Source organism: Notothenia coriiceps, unplaced genomic scaffold (assembly GCF_000735185.1).
Source record: "Notothenia coriiceps isolate Sejong01 unplaced genomic scaffold, NC01 NC01_scaffold00037250, whole genome shotgun sequence".
Lineage (NCBI taxonomy): Eukaryota > Metazoa > Chordata > Actinopteri > Perciformes > Nototheniidae > Notothenia > Notothenia coriiceps.
Genome location: NW_011369951.1, coordinates 14939549 through 14955768, shown reverse-complemented (window position 1 = coordinate 14955768; position 16220 = coordinate 14939549). Strand labels below are relative to the sequence as shown.

The 16220-nt window shown below is 41.2% G+C and overlaps 1 protein-coding gene across 6 annotated transcripts in view; it reads right to left on the bottom strand.

Moving 5' to 3' along the window:
- The window catches only part of LOC104967056 (regulating synaptic membrane exocytosis protein 2-like), a 49605-nt gene extending 35737 nt beyond the window's left edge, over positions 1–13868 (bottom strand). The window contains exons 1-4 of one of the 6 annotated variants that reach the window (XM_010796436.1): positions 13732–13868; positions 13048–13149; positions 6981–7166; positions 5027–5133 (exon numbers count right to left, since the gene is read on the bottom strand). In XM_010796436.1, the coding sequence (XP_010794738.1) occupies positions 5027–5133; positions 6981–7166; positions 13048–13149; positions 13732–13811 (475 nt within the window). In that variant the 5' untranslated portion in view covers positions 13812–13868. Of the gene's footprint in view, positions 1–5026; positions 5134–6980; positions 7167–9737; positions 9813–13047; positions 13150–13731 lie in introns of those variants that run through there. The other 5 variants (XM_010796437.1, XM_010796439.1, XM_010796438.1 and 2 more) reach the window with 5 other exon arrangements.
- Between the last annotated feature and the right edge of the window lie 2352 nt (positions 13869–16220).

Below are 16220 nucleotides of genomic sequence, written 5' to 3'. Positions count from 1 at the left end.
GTGTGCCTTGGCAGATCTCTCTTAAATGTGTGTCAACCACAGACCTTATTTCCAGCTATTTTCCAAAATCCTGTGGAGAAATGTCATTGCTTTTTTGTCGAAGGAACTGAAAGGAGTTTACTTCCGGGTTTTAGGACGGGTCACTGTGGCACTCTATTCAGTTCACTTTCTCCTACTTCCTGTGCCCGGTTTCCTGTCTAACCTTCACTACAAATTTTACAAAAATATAAATGGGCTAATATGAAACATACAGGTCAATATCACCTTGCTATTGGTAGCTGAACCAAAACATATTCTTAGATATAAATATCTAATTTTGAGTTATTTAGACACAATTAACACTTATAGTTTCATGTCTTGTTACATAAGAATAGATCATATTTGTTAAGAAGAATTACTATTCTTGTGGTACTACTGCCTTATTAGGCCCATATTGAGCAGCGCATATTAAGACCAACACTCATACAACAATTTCCTTTCTTGCAATAAATAAGCACTAATTAGAGGGTTATTGAGGAAAAACTCTCAACTAATGGCCTATTACTTGTGGAATACGGTCATGTAGAATAAGGCATTAATAAGTGTGTTATAATGACTAATAAAGAGCCAATATACTGCTAATATGCATGTTAATTAACAACTAGTTGATGGTTAATTTATGTACCTTAATATAAAGTGTTACCGGATTTTAATAAGAGACAGAAAAACACAGAGGAGAAGGGAAGAGCTGAGAGAATAAAAGGCGGAACAACTAAGGACAACGCTAGCTGAATGTTCATGGTATCAGTCAGTAGGAGGAAAAGGCTTTACGGCCATGTCGGAGCGCCATTATTTAAAGCCAAATTTCTCAGTAAACATTTTTTGGAAGGTCAAAGTTGTTACACTGTAACAAAACAGATATAGGAAAAAATTGTTGCTGACACAATCTGGCTTTGTTTACCATTTAATAACTTATGTAAATTATGTTTAAAATAAGTATTAGCTAGACCCACCGCAGAACTTGCGGGCATTTTGACATGACAGGTGAACATAAAGAAGGCTTAATTCAGAGGGACGTGAAGATGTGTTTCCATGAAAGCACATTAACTAATACAGCAAACACAGTACCTCAAGGAACCAATAGTGGCATTACCTTAGCAACACATGCCATCTTATCAAAATGTACTTTATTAATGAAGTATGACCACTGTTTCAAGACTAAGGAAATATGCTGTGCTTTTCACAAATGTGTGTCGACAGAAACATCAGCTCCATGCTGCACTGCAAATCCAAACAAAGACAGGAAAACAGAAGGACATCACTCAAGAGGCCATGAATGAATTACTGAATGAAGGGAAAACTGATTATCTTCTATTGCTCCACAGTAAACACTTTTTGCATGAAAAATCTCCCTCTTGATTAACATTCCATGTAAAGCAACTCTAAAGACGTTTTAGGGACATTGAAGAAAGCGGTTACTATTCATGGACTCATGTGATCAATTGTGAGAAAATATTCCATCAAAGTGAAATATGTCTTTCAAAGTGTCAGAGTTCACACCACGACCAACCAACAAACCTGGGTCAGTGAGGGAGGGGTGTGGCTGTGTCCCTCCATCAGACAGACAGCCATTCAGCCCCCGCTGCTGGTCCTCCCATGTCACTTCTACAGCAAGACACGCACACACATTCAGATACACACACACACACATTGGATTGAACGCTACAGGAACCTAATGGATCTTGGATTATCATAGGTTTGTAGAATCATGGACGAAAAAAAAACATAACGTAAAATGAACATAAAACCTTTTAAAGGGTATTTTATAGTTACAACAGAGGGCTATGTAAGGATTGCTAACAGGAAAAAACCTCTTTGCCAGTTCAGCACTGAAATCATGGACAGCTCCTCGTCAAAGATAATGAGTTTTGCTCCATCTGCTGGCCAGCGGAGGTAACAGTCTATGAGGTTCTAAATTAGACCCAGCAATACCTCTCTATAGCTTAAAGGGAAATGCACAGAATTCTGGAAAAACTGCCATTAATTCATAAGTGTAGTAATTAATTAAAGAATTGCAGAAGTTATGAATGACTGAAACTGCTTAAGGCAGTATTGTACAGTGTCCAATAATCATTCAATCAATTAATCAAAAATAATTGGTGATGTCACAATGGCGACCGAGAGCCCTTCCTTTGTGGGCTGGAGTTGAGCAGAATGAATATCTATCAAAGTTAAGGGCAGATTATGGCCGGAGCGGGACAGAGCCGCAGAGATCACAGCGACAGCACTCTTTACACGTTAACAACAGATTCAACTGCATACAACTCCTCATCATCACATCAAATCAGCTCAGAAGCAACTAACCACACTCAGGGGATATAGTAGTGAAAATTGATAAAAGGGAAGTTTGACTACATAAATGTGCTTTAGCAAACAAGAAGGAAGAGCCACCGAGAGAAGTGGAGAATCACAGATGATAGTGAATGTCACACATGAATTGTTGTGATTGTTGATCGAGAAAGCCGACACAGCAAAGTCACGCCGTCACACTGTTCAGAGGACTTGCCTTTCCTCCCGTTTACTGGCGGGCCCTGGGGTTTTTCCTCACAGTCTGCTGCTAGTGGAGGGACAGATGGAGGCTCGTGAAATGGTGGCGCTCTGAAACCCTACACTGGTGCCGTAAGTCACATTAATATGGCATCTTATACTGTATGTGCTCAAGCACAAGTGCACATACATCCACAGATTCACACAGAAACGCACACAAAACGTACTCACTAAGGCCTGTCATCATGATTTGGTTATCAACTTATCTTTCACGTTTCAGTCTGGGATCATTTTTGGTTTAAGCCATGAATGAGAAACAAAAGTGCTTTTGTTGTTGGTACAGTACTTATATCTGCCCTTAGGATTATGTGAATTTTTGGGAATAAATGACTCATTACGGTATTCCAAATTGTCAAAAAAAAAATGTAATAGTGAATAGCCTATTACACAAACATAGTATGAGTTTTTTTGTTATTAATGTAGTACAAGGTGTGGTTAATGGCACGGTGCAACTTTTGTATGCAGCCCAAACACCTTCCTTTCGCAGCATTTAGCCTGCAGAGTATCACTAGTCACTAGTTTCACTTCAACTTGAAAATGTGGCTTTTTAGAAACCACTTCGTTTTTAGCATCCACTCAGTCAGGCAGTGTTGAGTAATACAGCCGTGCCACACAGTCAGAGGACAGGAGCGTACCACATAAACAGACGGGAAAGTAGGAAGTGGAAACTGTGGGGAACTCCAGCTCCTGCCAACAGTCGGGCCGTTCATTCAAGCTTGTGGATGAATGTACTGCGCTTCAACACATGCTGTACCTTACTCTCATCCAGAAACAAAACAAGCTCCTGACTCTTAAAATATCTTAAGCTTATCACATATCCATTCCGAATAAAACATTTTTAAATAATAAGGAAAACACATTGGTTTAAAGGCTGTTTAAACACACCTGGGCCACCGTTTTGGGGTTGAGGTGCCACACACTCCTCCCCTGCTCCGTCTTTGGAGTTGCCACAAACGAACAGATATTAAACAAGACAGTTAGGTATGTGTATGAGGTACGAAACAACTCTGAAGCACAGCAACAAGGCAAAACAATACCAGCTCTATCAACAGTACAGCTCTTCTCTGTGAGCAGCAATAACCCGGATCCAGTTCATACAATTGCCACACACACACACACACACACACACACACACACACACACACACACACACACACACACACACACACACACACACACACACACACACACATAAGCTGAGTGCCATACGGCTCTGTGGGAGCTACAGCACAAGGTCAGATCAATACCTCCCCCCACTGCCCACACACTGTCACTGTCCTGAGAGCTACAGCAGAGAGAGGGAAAGACATACAAACACAAAGAAGGAAAGGAGAGAGTAGGGATAAAGTCCCTGACAAAGAGAAACAAGGAAATTGGGGCAAGAGTGAAGAAGAAAAGGAGACACAAAGAAGCGACAGAGAGGTCCAGACAGAGAGAGCTTCAGAGGCACAGATACAGAAAAGAGGCGGGACTGAGAGTCAGGAGGACGGAGAAAGAGAGAGACAGGCTTGTTGGCCGCTGTACAGAAGAGACAGGGAAGCCCTCATGATGATGAAAGAGTTCTGCGAGTGCATTGACAAGTTCTCCAGAACTGCAGACGCTTTTTTCTCCTCTCTCTGTTTTTGACCCAGGCATTCCCTCAAATCCCCAGCAAAGCTCTTTGACTGATTCAAACACACACGGTTTCATGTCACAAGAAGCTTCGACATGTAACGTTTGTTAAGGGAGTGCTGAGGAACAAATAAGACTTCAAATGTCACTTTCAAGATGTCAGAAACCATAATCACAGCCGTCATCACAGTTTAAAGTACGTTTAGGAGATAGAGACAGACAATCATTTTATGAGTATCTCAGCAGTCCAAATAATTAAAATAATTCAATTACTCCCAGACAAATACACTCAAAACAAGGAACCAGGGAAGCAAAGCTAACCTACAGGATGGAGCAACACAACGGCACAGGACACAGGACACAGGACACAACACAGCTGCAGCAGAGGGAGTGCTCAGTAAACGGCCTTCCACCGTTGCAGACAGGGTTTTGGCCTTCAGAGTGAGTTGCATCTGGAGCAGGACACCCACACTGAAAGACTAAACCCATACATTCAGGTACAGACCTTCACAAGGCTCTGTTCCTTCGTCTCCATCTTCTGAGAGAGAAATGGAAAAGGAACCGAGTAGAGATGTTATGGAGGGTAAGTATCCTTGCATATTACATATGATCTATAGCCTATAATGAAAGATTCCAACAGCAAACCAACATCTTTCCTCGTTCTTCCTCCTCAATCCCAATCAGTTGGGCCACCCAATGAAAAAGTATCAATCTATATCATAATGAGGCACTAACCAGAGACACACCATCGCACTGATAGACCCGTCTGTACGTTTCTTCAGCGACAGTAACAATGTGATCCAGAAATAAATAAAACCAGGTGACTTACTTCTCTCTTTCCCCGTGGGTGGGAGCTGTGGGAGCTGCCGTCCTCTTCTACTGGACATGGGGGTGCTGTTGGGACTGGTCTGGACTGATCCACTACGTGGATGCGCCCTACATGACAAACAGTGGTGGACAATGGGGTGAGACAAAAGTATTAAGACAAGTTCTGATGGTGGGTGGTGGATGCAGGGCCTAGCCGCATCGCACCCACATCACAGTTTGAGACAAAGTAAAGAAAAAAAGTAAACCTAAACAAAAAAGTGATCAAAGTAGTATGATGGGAGACTGATTAGAAGCAGTTATTTAATTTAGCATAAAGCCTAATATGTATATGTAATATTACATTTACTTGTTTTTATGTATGTCATTTTGACGCTTAAATGGAGATAATCAGTAAAAGCAATTATTACAAAGTAGTAAGATCGTAATTTAATTGAAATAACTAATAGTGGGTATAAAGCTCCATGAAAACAGTGTTGGCATTGTTTCACATTAACATTTACAGTAACTTGTAAAGATGACTTTAAATCTACAGAGGGTCCTGGATCTCTAAATATAAAACCAATGCACACAGCAATGATGTTTGGCACATGGCATGGGAGTGGAGGGATACATCAACAGTAGGTAACTGAGCTGCAATAAAAAAAGAAAAAAAGATGCCAGGTTTGAATCGCATGTGCAGTCGAGTCATCAAGCTGCAAGGAGAAAAGAGTTCAATGCAGGAACAGCAGACCAGTGCGACCATGCGTTCAGACTGTCCCCAAAAGGCTTTCAACTCAAAACAAAAAGAAGAACAGAAACAGAATGACATCACAGGATCAAACGGCATCGGTTGATGTTAGTAATGAAATCAAAATATAATGTCGGCCCATCACTGCTATACTCACGCAAGCGTATGAGCAGTGTGCACCAAATTAAAAAAAACAGCACGCTGTCTACGGTGTCAGGATAGTCGTGCCTGGAACATGTGTAAAGAAAATACAGCACCGGTGCTTTCAGGGGACAAAACAGAAAGTGGCTAGAAAGGGTGGAGGGGTAGTCGTGAGGGGGAGGTGGGTGGGGTGAGGTGAGGTGAGGTGAGGTGGAGGGGTAAGCAAGGTATTTGGAGGGTGGAAGTAATGATGCAGTGGGAGTAAAGTTAGTCAGGCTGGGGAAGGGGCTCATGGGGGAGGGTCTTACTAATGGAGTTCTAAAATGGTTCTAGTGATGCAAACATTTAGAAGAGGTGAAGGTGCTCTGGGGGCAGACATAATTATTTTTTATTTATTTAAACTCAGTGTTGGATTGAGAAACCAAATTGTTAGCCAGGATTGTATATTAACAAGAAAAAACAAGAGTCAATGTTTACGAATACAAGAGAATGACTACTTTAAGATTTGACTGTAGACAGATGTCTAAGCAGGCTAACCAGCTTTTCTAAATACCCTTTTGTGATGATATCTGGATAAGATAGGTAGCTGTACTAGTAGCGAGGTTAACTAACTTGGAGTGTATTTACAGTATAAGATATTAAAGTCCCAGCACTGCTTCATTCCTTTATTCAATATAAAATGTTAATTTCCCTAGGCCAATTTGGTGTAATCCCCCACCTGTAGTTCATACCCTATGGATGTTATCCTTTTTGAGATATTCGATTTTTTAACATTCAAACTAAATCGGAAACGGCCATGTTTTTGTTCTTTTGCAATTTGAAATGTAAATAACCCTTAACAATCTCTTACGGATGGCCCTAACTAACTAACATAGCAAGAAAATTATGTATTGTATGTATTGCATATTCACCTGGCTTTAGCCTAATAATGTAACCGTGTGTTTTTGGCCTACTATACAATATTTGAAGCTAATGTTTAAATTATCTCTCCCTCCAGAGTGGCTGTGCCTCAGGGAAATGATTGTAGGACTAAAACTCCAGTCTGCTAACGTGCTAAGATGGTTAGCGTCTCCGATCTGGGTCACACCTCGTCAAGGCAGGTGAGGGGGGGGCGGACCTCCCAGATGGCAGGGACGGCATGGACCTCATGAGCGAAGAGTCGTGGGGGCGTTCAGTGGAGCGCGAGCGGGACGTGGGGCGCTCTATAGAGGGCCGCTGGTCTGCAGAGCGGGACCTGCTGTGATACTCGTGTCTATCCATGGCTCCGTGGTTCCTACAGAGGTTATTGAGAGATAGGCAGGCACTCAGTGGGGGCCCCATCAGGGCCGGGACCGTATGTTTGGCAGGGTTCGGAAGCAAAGACATTTGCTCCATCCTCAAAACTTCTGTATGTGTTAACAAACCTGTTACTTTGCTTGTTTTAACCCCTTTGCTACAGATCCCATTATCTACCTAGGCAGGCAATCAGAATGAACATCATGTATGCTTCATTTAGGGATACATTTGCATCTCACTGTGATTGCACTGTTTTGAAATGCATCAACAGTTGACTGAATCATGTTATTAAAGCCTCCAGCTGGTTTTGTTAACTGGTCTTCCTTAATGTCCAGTATATAGTGTTTGCATATTGTTTGCAGAAAGTTGGCTAAAACAAGTAAAAATACAGATTTGATGGTTTAAGTAAATTGGCAAATCTTAGTGAACAGAAAACAGCAAAGTTGATCGTGTGTGGTGAATACAGTGTAAGGTGGTGCAGGAGCTTGTGCTGTCTCTACGTGGTGGCTGAGTGTGGATTTGTTTAAGATAGAGTGAAATGTGAGGAATAGTGAGTTGTATCTGGACATTACATTTGGCTAGTTATAACTGGTATTTTTGGCACAGGGAGGATGAAGGTAGTTAATCCTTAGAGCTGGAGGGAAAAAGCAGGTGAGGTTTCTCAACGTCAAAATCATTGATAGTGTACATGGATATTGTTGAACCTTAACAGAGAGAAAATAAGATGAAAGAACATTTTCATAGAACCACAATACACTTCTCAAATAAAATAAATAATAGAAAAAAGGAAATATTCAACTTTGGAGGTTAAGATCATGCATGTCTGTGTATCTGTAATGGTAATGTAACGGTTTTAAGGTAAACCATTTGACTATATGTATTCTAAAGCATAGCATAGCCTTCTACAAACAGCTGGTAGCTGCATCTAAAAAGGCTAACAGACACTAACATATCTGTCCTAAATAATGACCTCTATGTCTGATATTGTGGGATAAAACGTTTGCTTCTGATTCCTTTTAACTATTTGAATTTTGAATTCTACCATGTCACATTCTTGTAGTGCCTGTAGCCTTTGCAGTATGAACAATTGTCCAGTAGAGATGTCCTTTTTGTCTCAAAGCAAAACAAAGGCTCCTCCATCAGTGACCTTAGGAAGCCTTTAACACTCATTATCTTCATGTATTAGCAGTGATGGTAGTAGATGCAGTAATCAAGCTTCTCATTGGTTGGAATTTGATGAATATAACCATGACATTCACATACTGCGCTTCAGGGTAGCACTGGATTCAAAACATTATTTGTGTGTACTTCAAAAAGCTGCTGTTTGAATGTGTGTGAGCGGCGGGCTCTGTCCCACTCAAGGTACACTCCGGGGCCATGCACTTAAACAACAGAACCATGAAAAACATTTGCTCATGTTCTGGAGGGATATCACCTAAACTAAGACACTTGCCAACAGGCTCAGACTCCACTAATGCTCTCCGTTTCTTTTCCTTTTGTAACTTTATTCTGCCCTCATTTCTTTTCTCAGTGTTGCTTTTACTCTGCGTTGGTGAAGACAGGAGCAAACAGTATCTCTATGAAGAGAGGAGGAGAAATCTACTCTATTCCTCCGTGGATCACTGGGAGGCGAGCTACTATCTCTGTCGTTTAAGAACAAATGCAGAGAGGGGGAGAGAAAAGAAGAGGAGGGCTCTTATTAATGGCTATCTAGGCTGTAGGCTGAGCCTGTACTCGAGCCAAGCTGGGCCTCAGGGAAACTTTGTGACACTTTAATAAAGTCAGTCAGACTCTCGGGCTGGTTTCTGAGGACTCATCACTTTTTCCCTCCTGGAGGGGGGGAGAAATGGCACAAACGTCAAAGTATTCCTGACTGAAAGCCAGATGGCAGAGGGTGAAAGATTGAAGACAGAGAAAAGTGGAGTCATTTACAGTGTTTCTCTGGAAAGGGGGTGATGTGAGTTCTTTCTTGTTATTGGTGCATCAGGACGCTGCCGTGGGTCCTGGGGATGGATGGGTGTCAGCAGGCCTTTCTATGGGTGCTTAAAACTGCCTGGCAGCCCATTTTGGCCAGACACAAGAAGCCAAAGGCCAAACGGAGACTTTACAAAGCTACTGTGCAGCCCAGAGCAATGCATCATAGATGCCATTGTATGGCGAGCAACAAGCAGCAACCAACAGCATGTAAACAAAAGGACAACACTAAAATTCACACACACCACTGAGCAACATTCTGCTGTTGGTATAATGTACATGACACCAAAGATAAACAAGGACATCAACAAAGACACAGTCATGTGCTGGCCAGCCCTAACAACCAGTATACATAGAGCTGGCCTCGACAACAGACATAGCTCAGCCTCAGCATCCAGAGGCAGTTGTGTATTATTATTTGACATCTACACAACGTCAGAGCTGTGATGACACTTTCACAAAACCGATATCAGACAGGATATCATTTTCCGTCATCACAAGTACGATCACAGATAAATTAAAGACGGACGGGGGACAATTTGAGGAGACCACAACATGGCGGATGCACAGATGCAGCAGCCGTGCATGTCAATACCTCTCGTAGTCATAGTCCGAGGAATAGGTGCCCTCTGAATGGGCGCGGGCCATCCTAGTGGAACGCAGTAACCTGACTGCTTCCTCTCGGCAGATAGGGTACACGCGATGGTTGCGGCTGGCGGAAAAATATCACAACTGGTCAGCATGGATTTATTCTCCAGAAAAAAGGGGAAATAAAATAAAAACAATAACCTGCAAAGGAAGAAACCTTGGACAACAGCTTTTGCAGTCCCCTATAGACTGTAGGTATAAGGTATTCCCATGACAGCCTTTTCCATTTGGTCTCTATCTGAACTAACACTTATCCCACAGATCCACGGTATTGATAAGCTGAAGGCTAACCTACACATCTATACTGTGAATGAACAACCTCTGCTGGACAAAACTTCAAACCATAGATCATTTATTTCTTTTCAGAATCACTCTATTTGCTCATCTAGGAATCACACGTGACACATTTTGAGAAAATGAAAGGAATGTTTATGACTGAGTTGATGAAAAGAGAAAATAAGCAATGCTTACTGGATGGATTAAGTGTATGGTCAATCATTTTCTCAATGTTCTGTATCACCGAAAAGTAATACACATTATGTACATGGTTCATCTTCAAAATGCTTAACCCAACATAACACTGATGGCACTGACAATGGCAATGTTAAGTAGCCTCTTTAATGCATCCAAAAACATATTGTGCGATGCTAACCTCGTTAACTTAGTTCAATACATACTCACTCCCAACTTTTTAGCTATGGGCCTTTACTGTAGGTACCCCTCTAGCATTTGATTCGAAAAATAAACTTCCAATGTAGGTTTTTCTGCTTTTTAGATGAACTTGATTAGGTTAAGCAACACAACTTCATGGTTAGGCTTAATAGAGGTCATGGTTTGGGTTCAAATAACCACATTTAACATCCATTGTTGTTTGATCTCAGATCAAAGCAAAATGTCACACTCTTCTTACCACCTCTGTTGTTCTGATTGTCTAAAAATGCAACCAATGCATTTCAATTGGTATCAGACACAAAAGAACACTAAGTAAGAGTCACTTTTTTGTCACTATTAAGTTGGGAGTATGAACAAGTTGGGTAGTTAGGCTTAGTGTCTCTAAAAGTAAGGATCTAAAAGTGCATAGAAAACATGCCATCCTGCCAGTGCCATATGTTCAATGCAGGTGGGAGTTGAGAGGGTGTTGGGGTGGAAAGGTGCAGAAATAAGGCTTCATGCATGCTCAGGTAAAGTCTACCTGGGGTCCTTTTGAGGATCATCAATAGGCTGAGTATGTCTGGTTCGAGGTAGGGTGAGAAAATGGCTGCAACCATATGGAAGGAGGAGAGAAGACAGAGATGGATCTGAGATGACACCGAGGAAGAAGCGGAGGAGGAGGGAAGGAGGGAGGAATAAAGAGAGACAGAGAGAGAAAGGATTCAAGATAGACAGAATCATAGGTAGACAGACTGAGAAGTGAGGAGACCGAGGGAAGAGAGATAGAAAGAGACTAAGAAAGCTTGTAGGAAGGGTTGATGTCACAGTTTCAAAGAGGGGAAAACCGGCATGTAAGATTAGAGAGGCTGAGAAATTGAATGGTGAGAAGATGTCATCCTCAGCGTTACAACACACACAGATGAAAGTGGTGCAGCGAACACACCGGCAGCATTCAGAGAGGAGAACTGAACAGGAAAGTCATGAGACACCTGAACCTGATTGGTGTCACTTCTACTGACTGATTAATCAGGAACATTACATAGATATCTTCCTTTTAGAGACACAACATTTCAAAAAGTAGGATGATACAGGAATACAAACCTTGTTTTAATAAAATAGCTGCCTCACGAAAAGCTATACAGATTCCAGAGGAGATTTGTCTGTATTGTCAGAGTTCTGGTGCCGTTCCAAATTCTCCATGACTCATTTCCTGTGTCGTTTTCTACTGTTTTCAATAAATAACTGGACGCTGTTAATTAAAGCAGCTGAAATACACTCAAGTGAGCACTGTCCCAGACAATTTAGATAAGTGCATTTTCTGCGTCTGACACTGATTTAGGCCAAGCCTGAGAAATATCAAATAAAGTTAATTGGACGGGGGAAAGTAGCTGCGGCCTGGCAGTGCCAAGGCTATGATTGGCCTCTTGGAGCTACATTTTCCAACCCTCACAGAAAGAAAGTGCTGATGGAGGATAACTGACCACTTCGCCTTGACCACCTTTCCATAAACATAGCGAGATACGATAGAATGTGTTGCACAGCATTTGTAGGACACTCTCCAAATGTTTCCTTAGCCTAAATCTATGCGGGAACAACCTTATTGTTGATTAATATTCTTATGCAATGCAGTCTTTACCATGTGTACGGTTAATGTAGGTCTTAACTGGGATGCAACCTTTCTGATAAAGAAGTGTATGCTGGTCTGGTACAAGCTATTTGCTGAGTATGTAGGCTATGATTTCTCTTTTGGACGTTTGGAGCATTACTGTTTGTCGACATGATGAAGCGAAGATCAAGCAACTATTAATGTAAAGGTAATCACACATCAGTATCAGGTAACATAGTATGGTACATTTGTTTCAATGGAATGGAAAAAGTTGTTCATTAAAGGGACAGTTTACACAAAACTAAAAAAAATATATTTTCCCTTTTACGTTTCAGGGAATTAATATTGTTTTGGTGTATGTTGCCAAGTGCTGGAGATATCCGCCATACAGATGTCTACATTATCTCCAATTTAATGGAACTACATTGTATGACCCGGTAACTCAAGATAATCCACTGACTTTGTTGGAAGCAGTGTGCATCTACTGAAGACAAGCAGCTTGTCTGGGTACAGTGAGAGGTTAACAAAACTGGCGTCCTCCTTGGCTGTGCTGTAACGTTAGCTACTGTAGCTCAGGTGACTCAAAAGAACCCCTCTTGCTTGAGTATATGCACACTACCTTGTGCTCTGTGATGCAGTAGGACAAAGGGTTTCAATGTATTTTTGGCACCACAAGGAGAAACAGTAGGAAGACATCTCTAGCGTCGATATCTGCAACCCACACCGTAACAATCTAGATTGATATATAGCACTACAGGTAAGAGGAAAATATGTGTTTTTATTTTTGTGGTAAGTGTCCCTTTAAAAGCAGGAATATAATAACCCACACACAATATCAGCGAGTTTAAGGCAAATGGCATCGGGCGTATTTCGTGCACACACACCTCCCTGCATGTTTACTCATCAGCCCCCACTTGTGCCTGTCAGCATTTGTTCCATGCATGCCAGCGTATGCACATGCATCTACTGCACACAAGTGTAAGCTGGAGTGTGTGTGTACCTGTCAGGAGAGTAGTTATCTTCAGACACACTGTGGTGGTCCACTCTAGTGGAGGAGCTGTACTGAGAAGGCCTAAGGTCAAAGGCGGGGTCCAGACTTCTGCTGTGTGACAGAAGTAGACTGGATCACCCCTCGTGTTCTTTACATTCTGCCCCCTATTGGCCAGGTGGAAAATCTCCTCATGTTTACGTGAGGCATTTCGGGTTAATCAAGAAATACTGCATACTACAAGGAGTTGTTATAGCATTTGAAAGGCAGTACAATGGCTTACCCCTAAGGATCCCTAAGAATGGAAATGAATGGATCCTCTTTCAAAATGTGTTTGTTCATAAAAGATATGAACAAATATAAAAAGTGTATATACAAGTCGGAAAAAACCTTAAATCCAATATGAATAGTAATAATAATTAAGTAATAATACTTGTTAATGATTTTTACTCGTCTGGTGATCCTTCGTGGGAGAAATTACACATCTCTCATAAAGAAAGCATTCATTTTGTATAGAAATGTTTATATAAAATAATGGAAGCACCTAAATGTCACATAATATATGTTTGGTCATCTTACATAAACACACACAAGAATTTGCCATGAATAATATCACAAAATACATACAAATTGTAAACAAAAACAAAACACTGTCCACCGAGAAATGCAGCTAAATAGTGGACTGAGTGTAGTTACCTGGAGGGGGGGGGAACGCTGGGAGAACGCGACCGCGCCCGGTTAATGTCAGCTGAGTGGGAGCAGTGGTTCGACGACATCACCTGATCAGGGACAGACAACGTGGAGCTCTGGAAGTCTCGGCCATTAGACCGGTAGTCTGTGAAGAATGGAGAGAGGAAGGCAGGACACAATTAGGAAGGTAAGGTTTTTCAGAAGGCTCTGTATAAATATACATGTAATGCCAACAAAATACTGCACTGGTGGATTATAAGACACATACAACAGTCATAAATGTATTTTCTAATGAACAATTTATGAGTTCTCTTCACTTTGAGCAGGTGATAAAGCCAAATCTGGAGCATTTGATAATGAAACATGATAACAGCTAATGATGCCGATTCTTAATGGAGCAACTAAACTTTACAAAATGTGCAATAACACTGCTTTTGATTTTGCGGAGTCTGAGTCTATATTCGAAAATTAAAAAGACTAAGTTTCAATTGAGTTGTAATTCCTATCCACTGTTAACGCTGTGCATTAAACATGAAAATAGCCTTTAAAAATCAGAAACATTATAATGAATTTTCTCTGCAGGGCTGATTGGTCCATTGAACTTGAAAGAGTTCATTAACCGATAATCAGACATGGCTAGCAGCCACGGTTAAGGTCAATGCTTAGAACTTTTAAAGTTGATTGATATTCAATAGAGTGCATAGCACATTCAAATGAGTTAAAGAAAAAGTCAAAGAAGGTACAAAGTACAAAAAGAAGGGAAGGGTAGATAAACGTGGAGGTAGTGGTAAGGAAATGACGACCTTCACTTGGGAAAGTTGGGGAGTAGACTTTTTTGTCAAATTGAATGATCCATTCATTTGTACTGTATGTACCACATAATAAGAAACATATAAAGCGCAACCGACAACTGTTATTCTACCCCATTTAAAGGAAATACAGTCAGCAGAGTTATTGCAAATACTGCGGGGTAAACGGAGATGTGTTGGAGCCTATTTAGACTTCCTGCAGTTTACCAACAGCTTCACTACAAACAAGGTCCCCACCATTTCTGTGGAGAAAAGGCTGGTTATAACTGAGAGAGAACAGACTTGCCAACATGGTAAAAGCGATCCTCTAACTTTTCATTATGCGTTGCTGCCTATCTCAGGATAATTTCCTTCAAGGTTGATATCTTATGTTTGGAAATGAAAGTTATTTTCAAATATTCTTTCTGCTTGTCTCTCTGGCTGGTTACAGCGGAGCAGAGCTGTTCTGATGTGCAGCGTGGGCGTGCTGCTGGAGCCTCCGTGAGAACAGCAGAACAGAACTAGATCTCAGCGCTGCCTCTATGCTGCTGCTGCTGCTGCTGCTGCTGCTGCTGCTGCTGCATTTCACACTGCTGATATGGTGTATATGATATATATATATATATATATATATACCGTAACAGTATTGTTAGCTGTTTAGACCTTGGAAGGATTTGACAGATGGTGGCATGTAGGAGGTAAGGCTAAGGTGGACAACATTTAGCTTTAACTCATCATTATGAACTACATGTAAGTCGGCCTGTCGCGATAATCGATAAATTGACTTATCGTACGATAAATAAAAATGGACTCGATAACTTTTCTGAGCTCGATAAATTGCCGTTTACATAAAGATGTGACCAGCATTTTAGCCTGGAGCGCTGTGGCTGCCAGGCGCGCTTTGAGGGGCGGGGCTGACACACAGCCAGGTCAGGACACTCCGCGTGCACGTGCAGCAGCGTAGCAGCCAAATTAATAATATAGCGACAAGCGGGAGACAACGTGTGACTTACTCGCGGGGAATTTAAAGTGAAATGGAATTGGTTACAAAACCTAACGACACATCTCGATTCTCCGGTGTGGCAGTATTTTGGATTCAAACCAAATCAACGAGGCGAACCTACGGACTTGAATGAGCCGGGCGGTGTGTAAAAAAAAAAGGTAGCGACAAAAGCAGGCAATACCACGCATTTTAAACTACCTAAAACACAACCACCCCATTCCGTTTTTCCAGCTGGGAGCAAACACGGCTGTTGGAGATGGAGAGTCCCCGCCCGACAATGCAAACATGTTGGTGTTCCTTGCTCGAAAACTTAGAAAAACAGATTTGGATATGGCCTGTTGAGGCATCTGGGTCTTTGACAGTGGACTGTACACTTGACTGTTGTTTTAAGGAGTTTTTTTTTGCTTGTGAGATAATGTGTGCTCATATTTATTTATATATATATATATATATGAGAGAGAGAGAGCTCTGTTTTCCAGCCTGACTCTATTTAATTTATTGTTTTGGTTGTGTGTGATTTAATTAATTTATTATAATTTAATTAATTGGTTTTATTTATTATATATAATTTATATATTTTAATATTATTTCACATTTCATTTGCAATGTTGAATGTTCAATAAAAAGTTATGTTTGAAAGGATGTACTTGAATTATTATTATATATTATCATCAGCCCATTCCCCCTACAACTGCTGTGGTGGT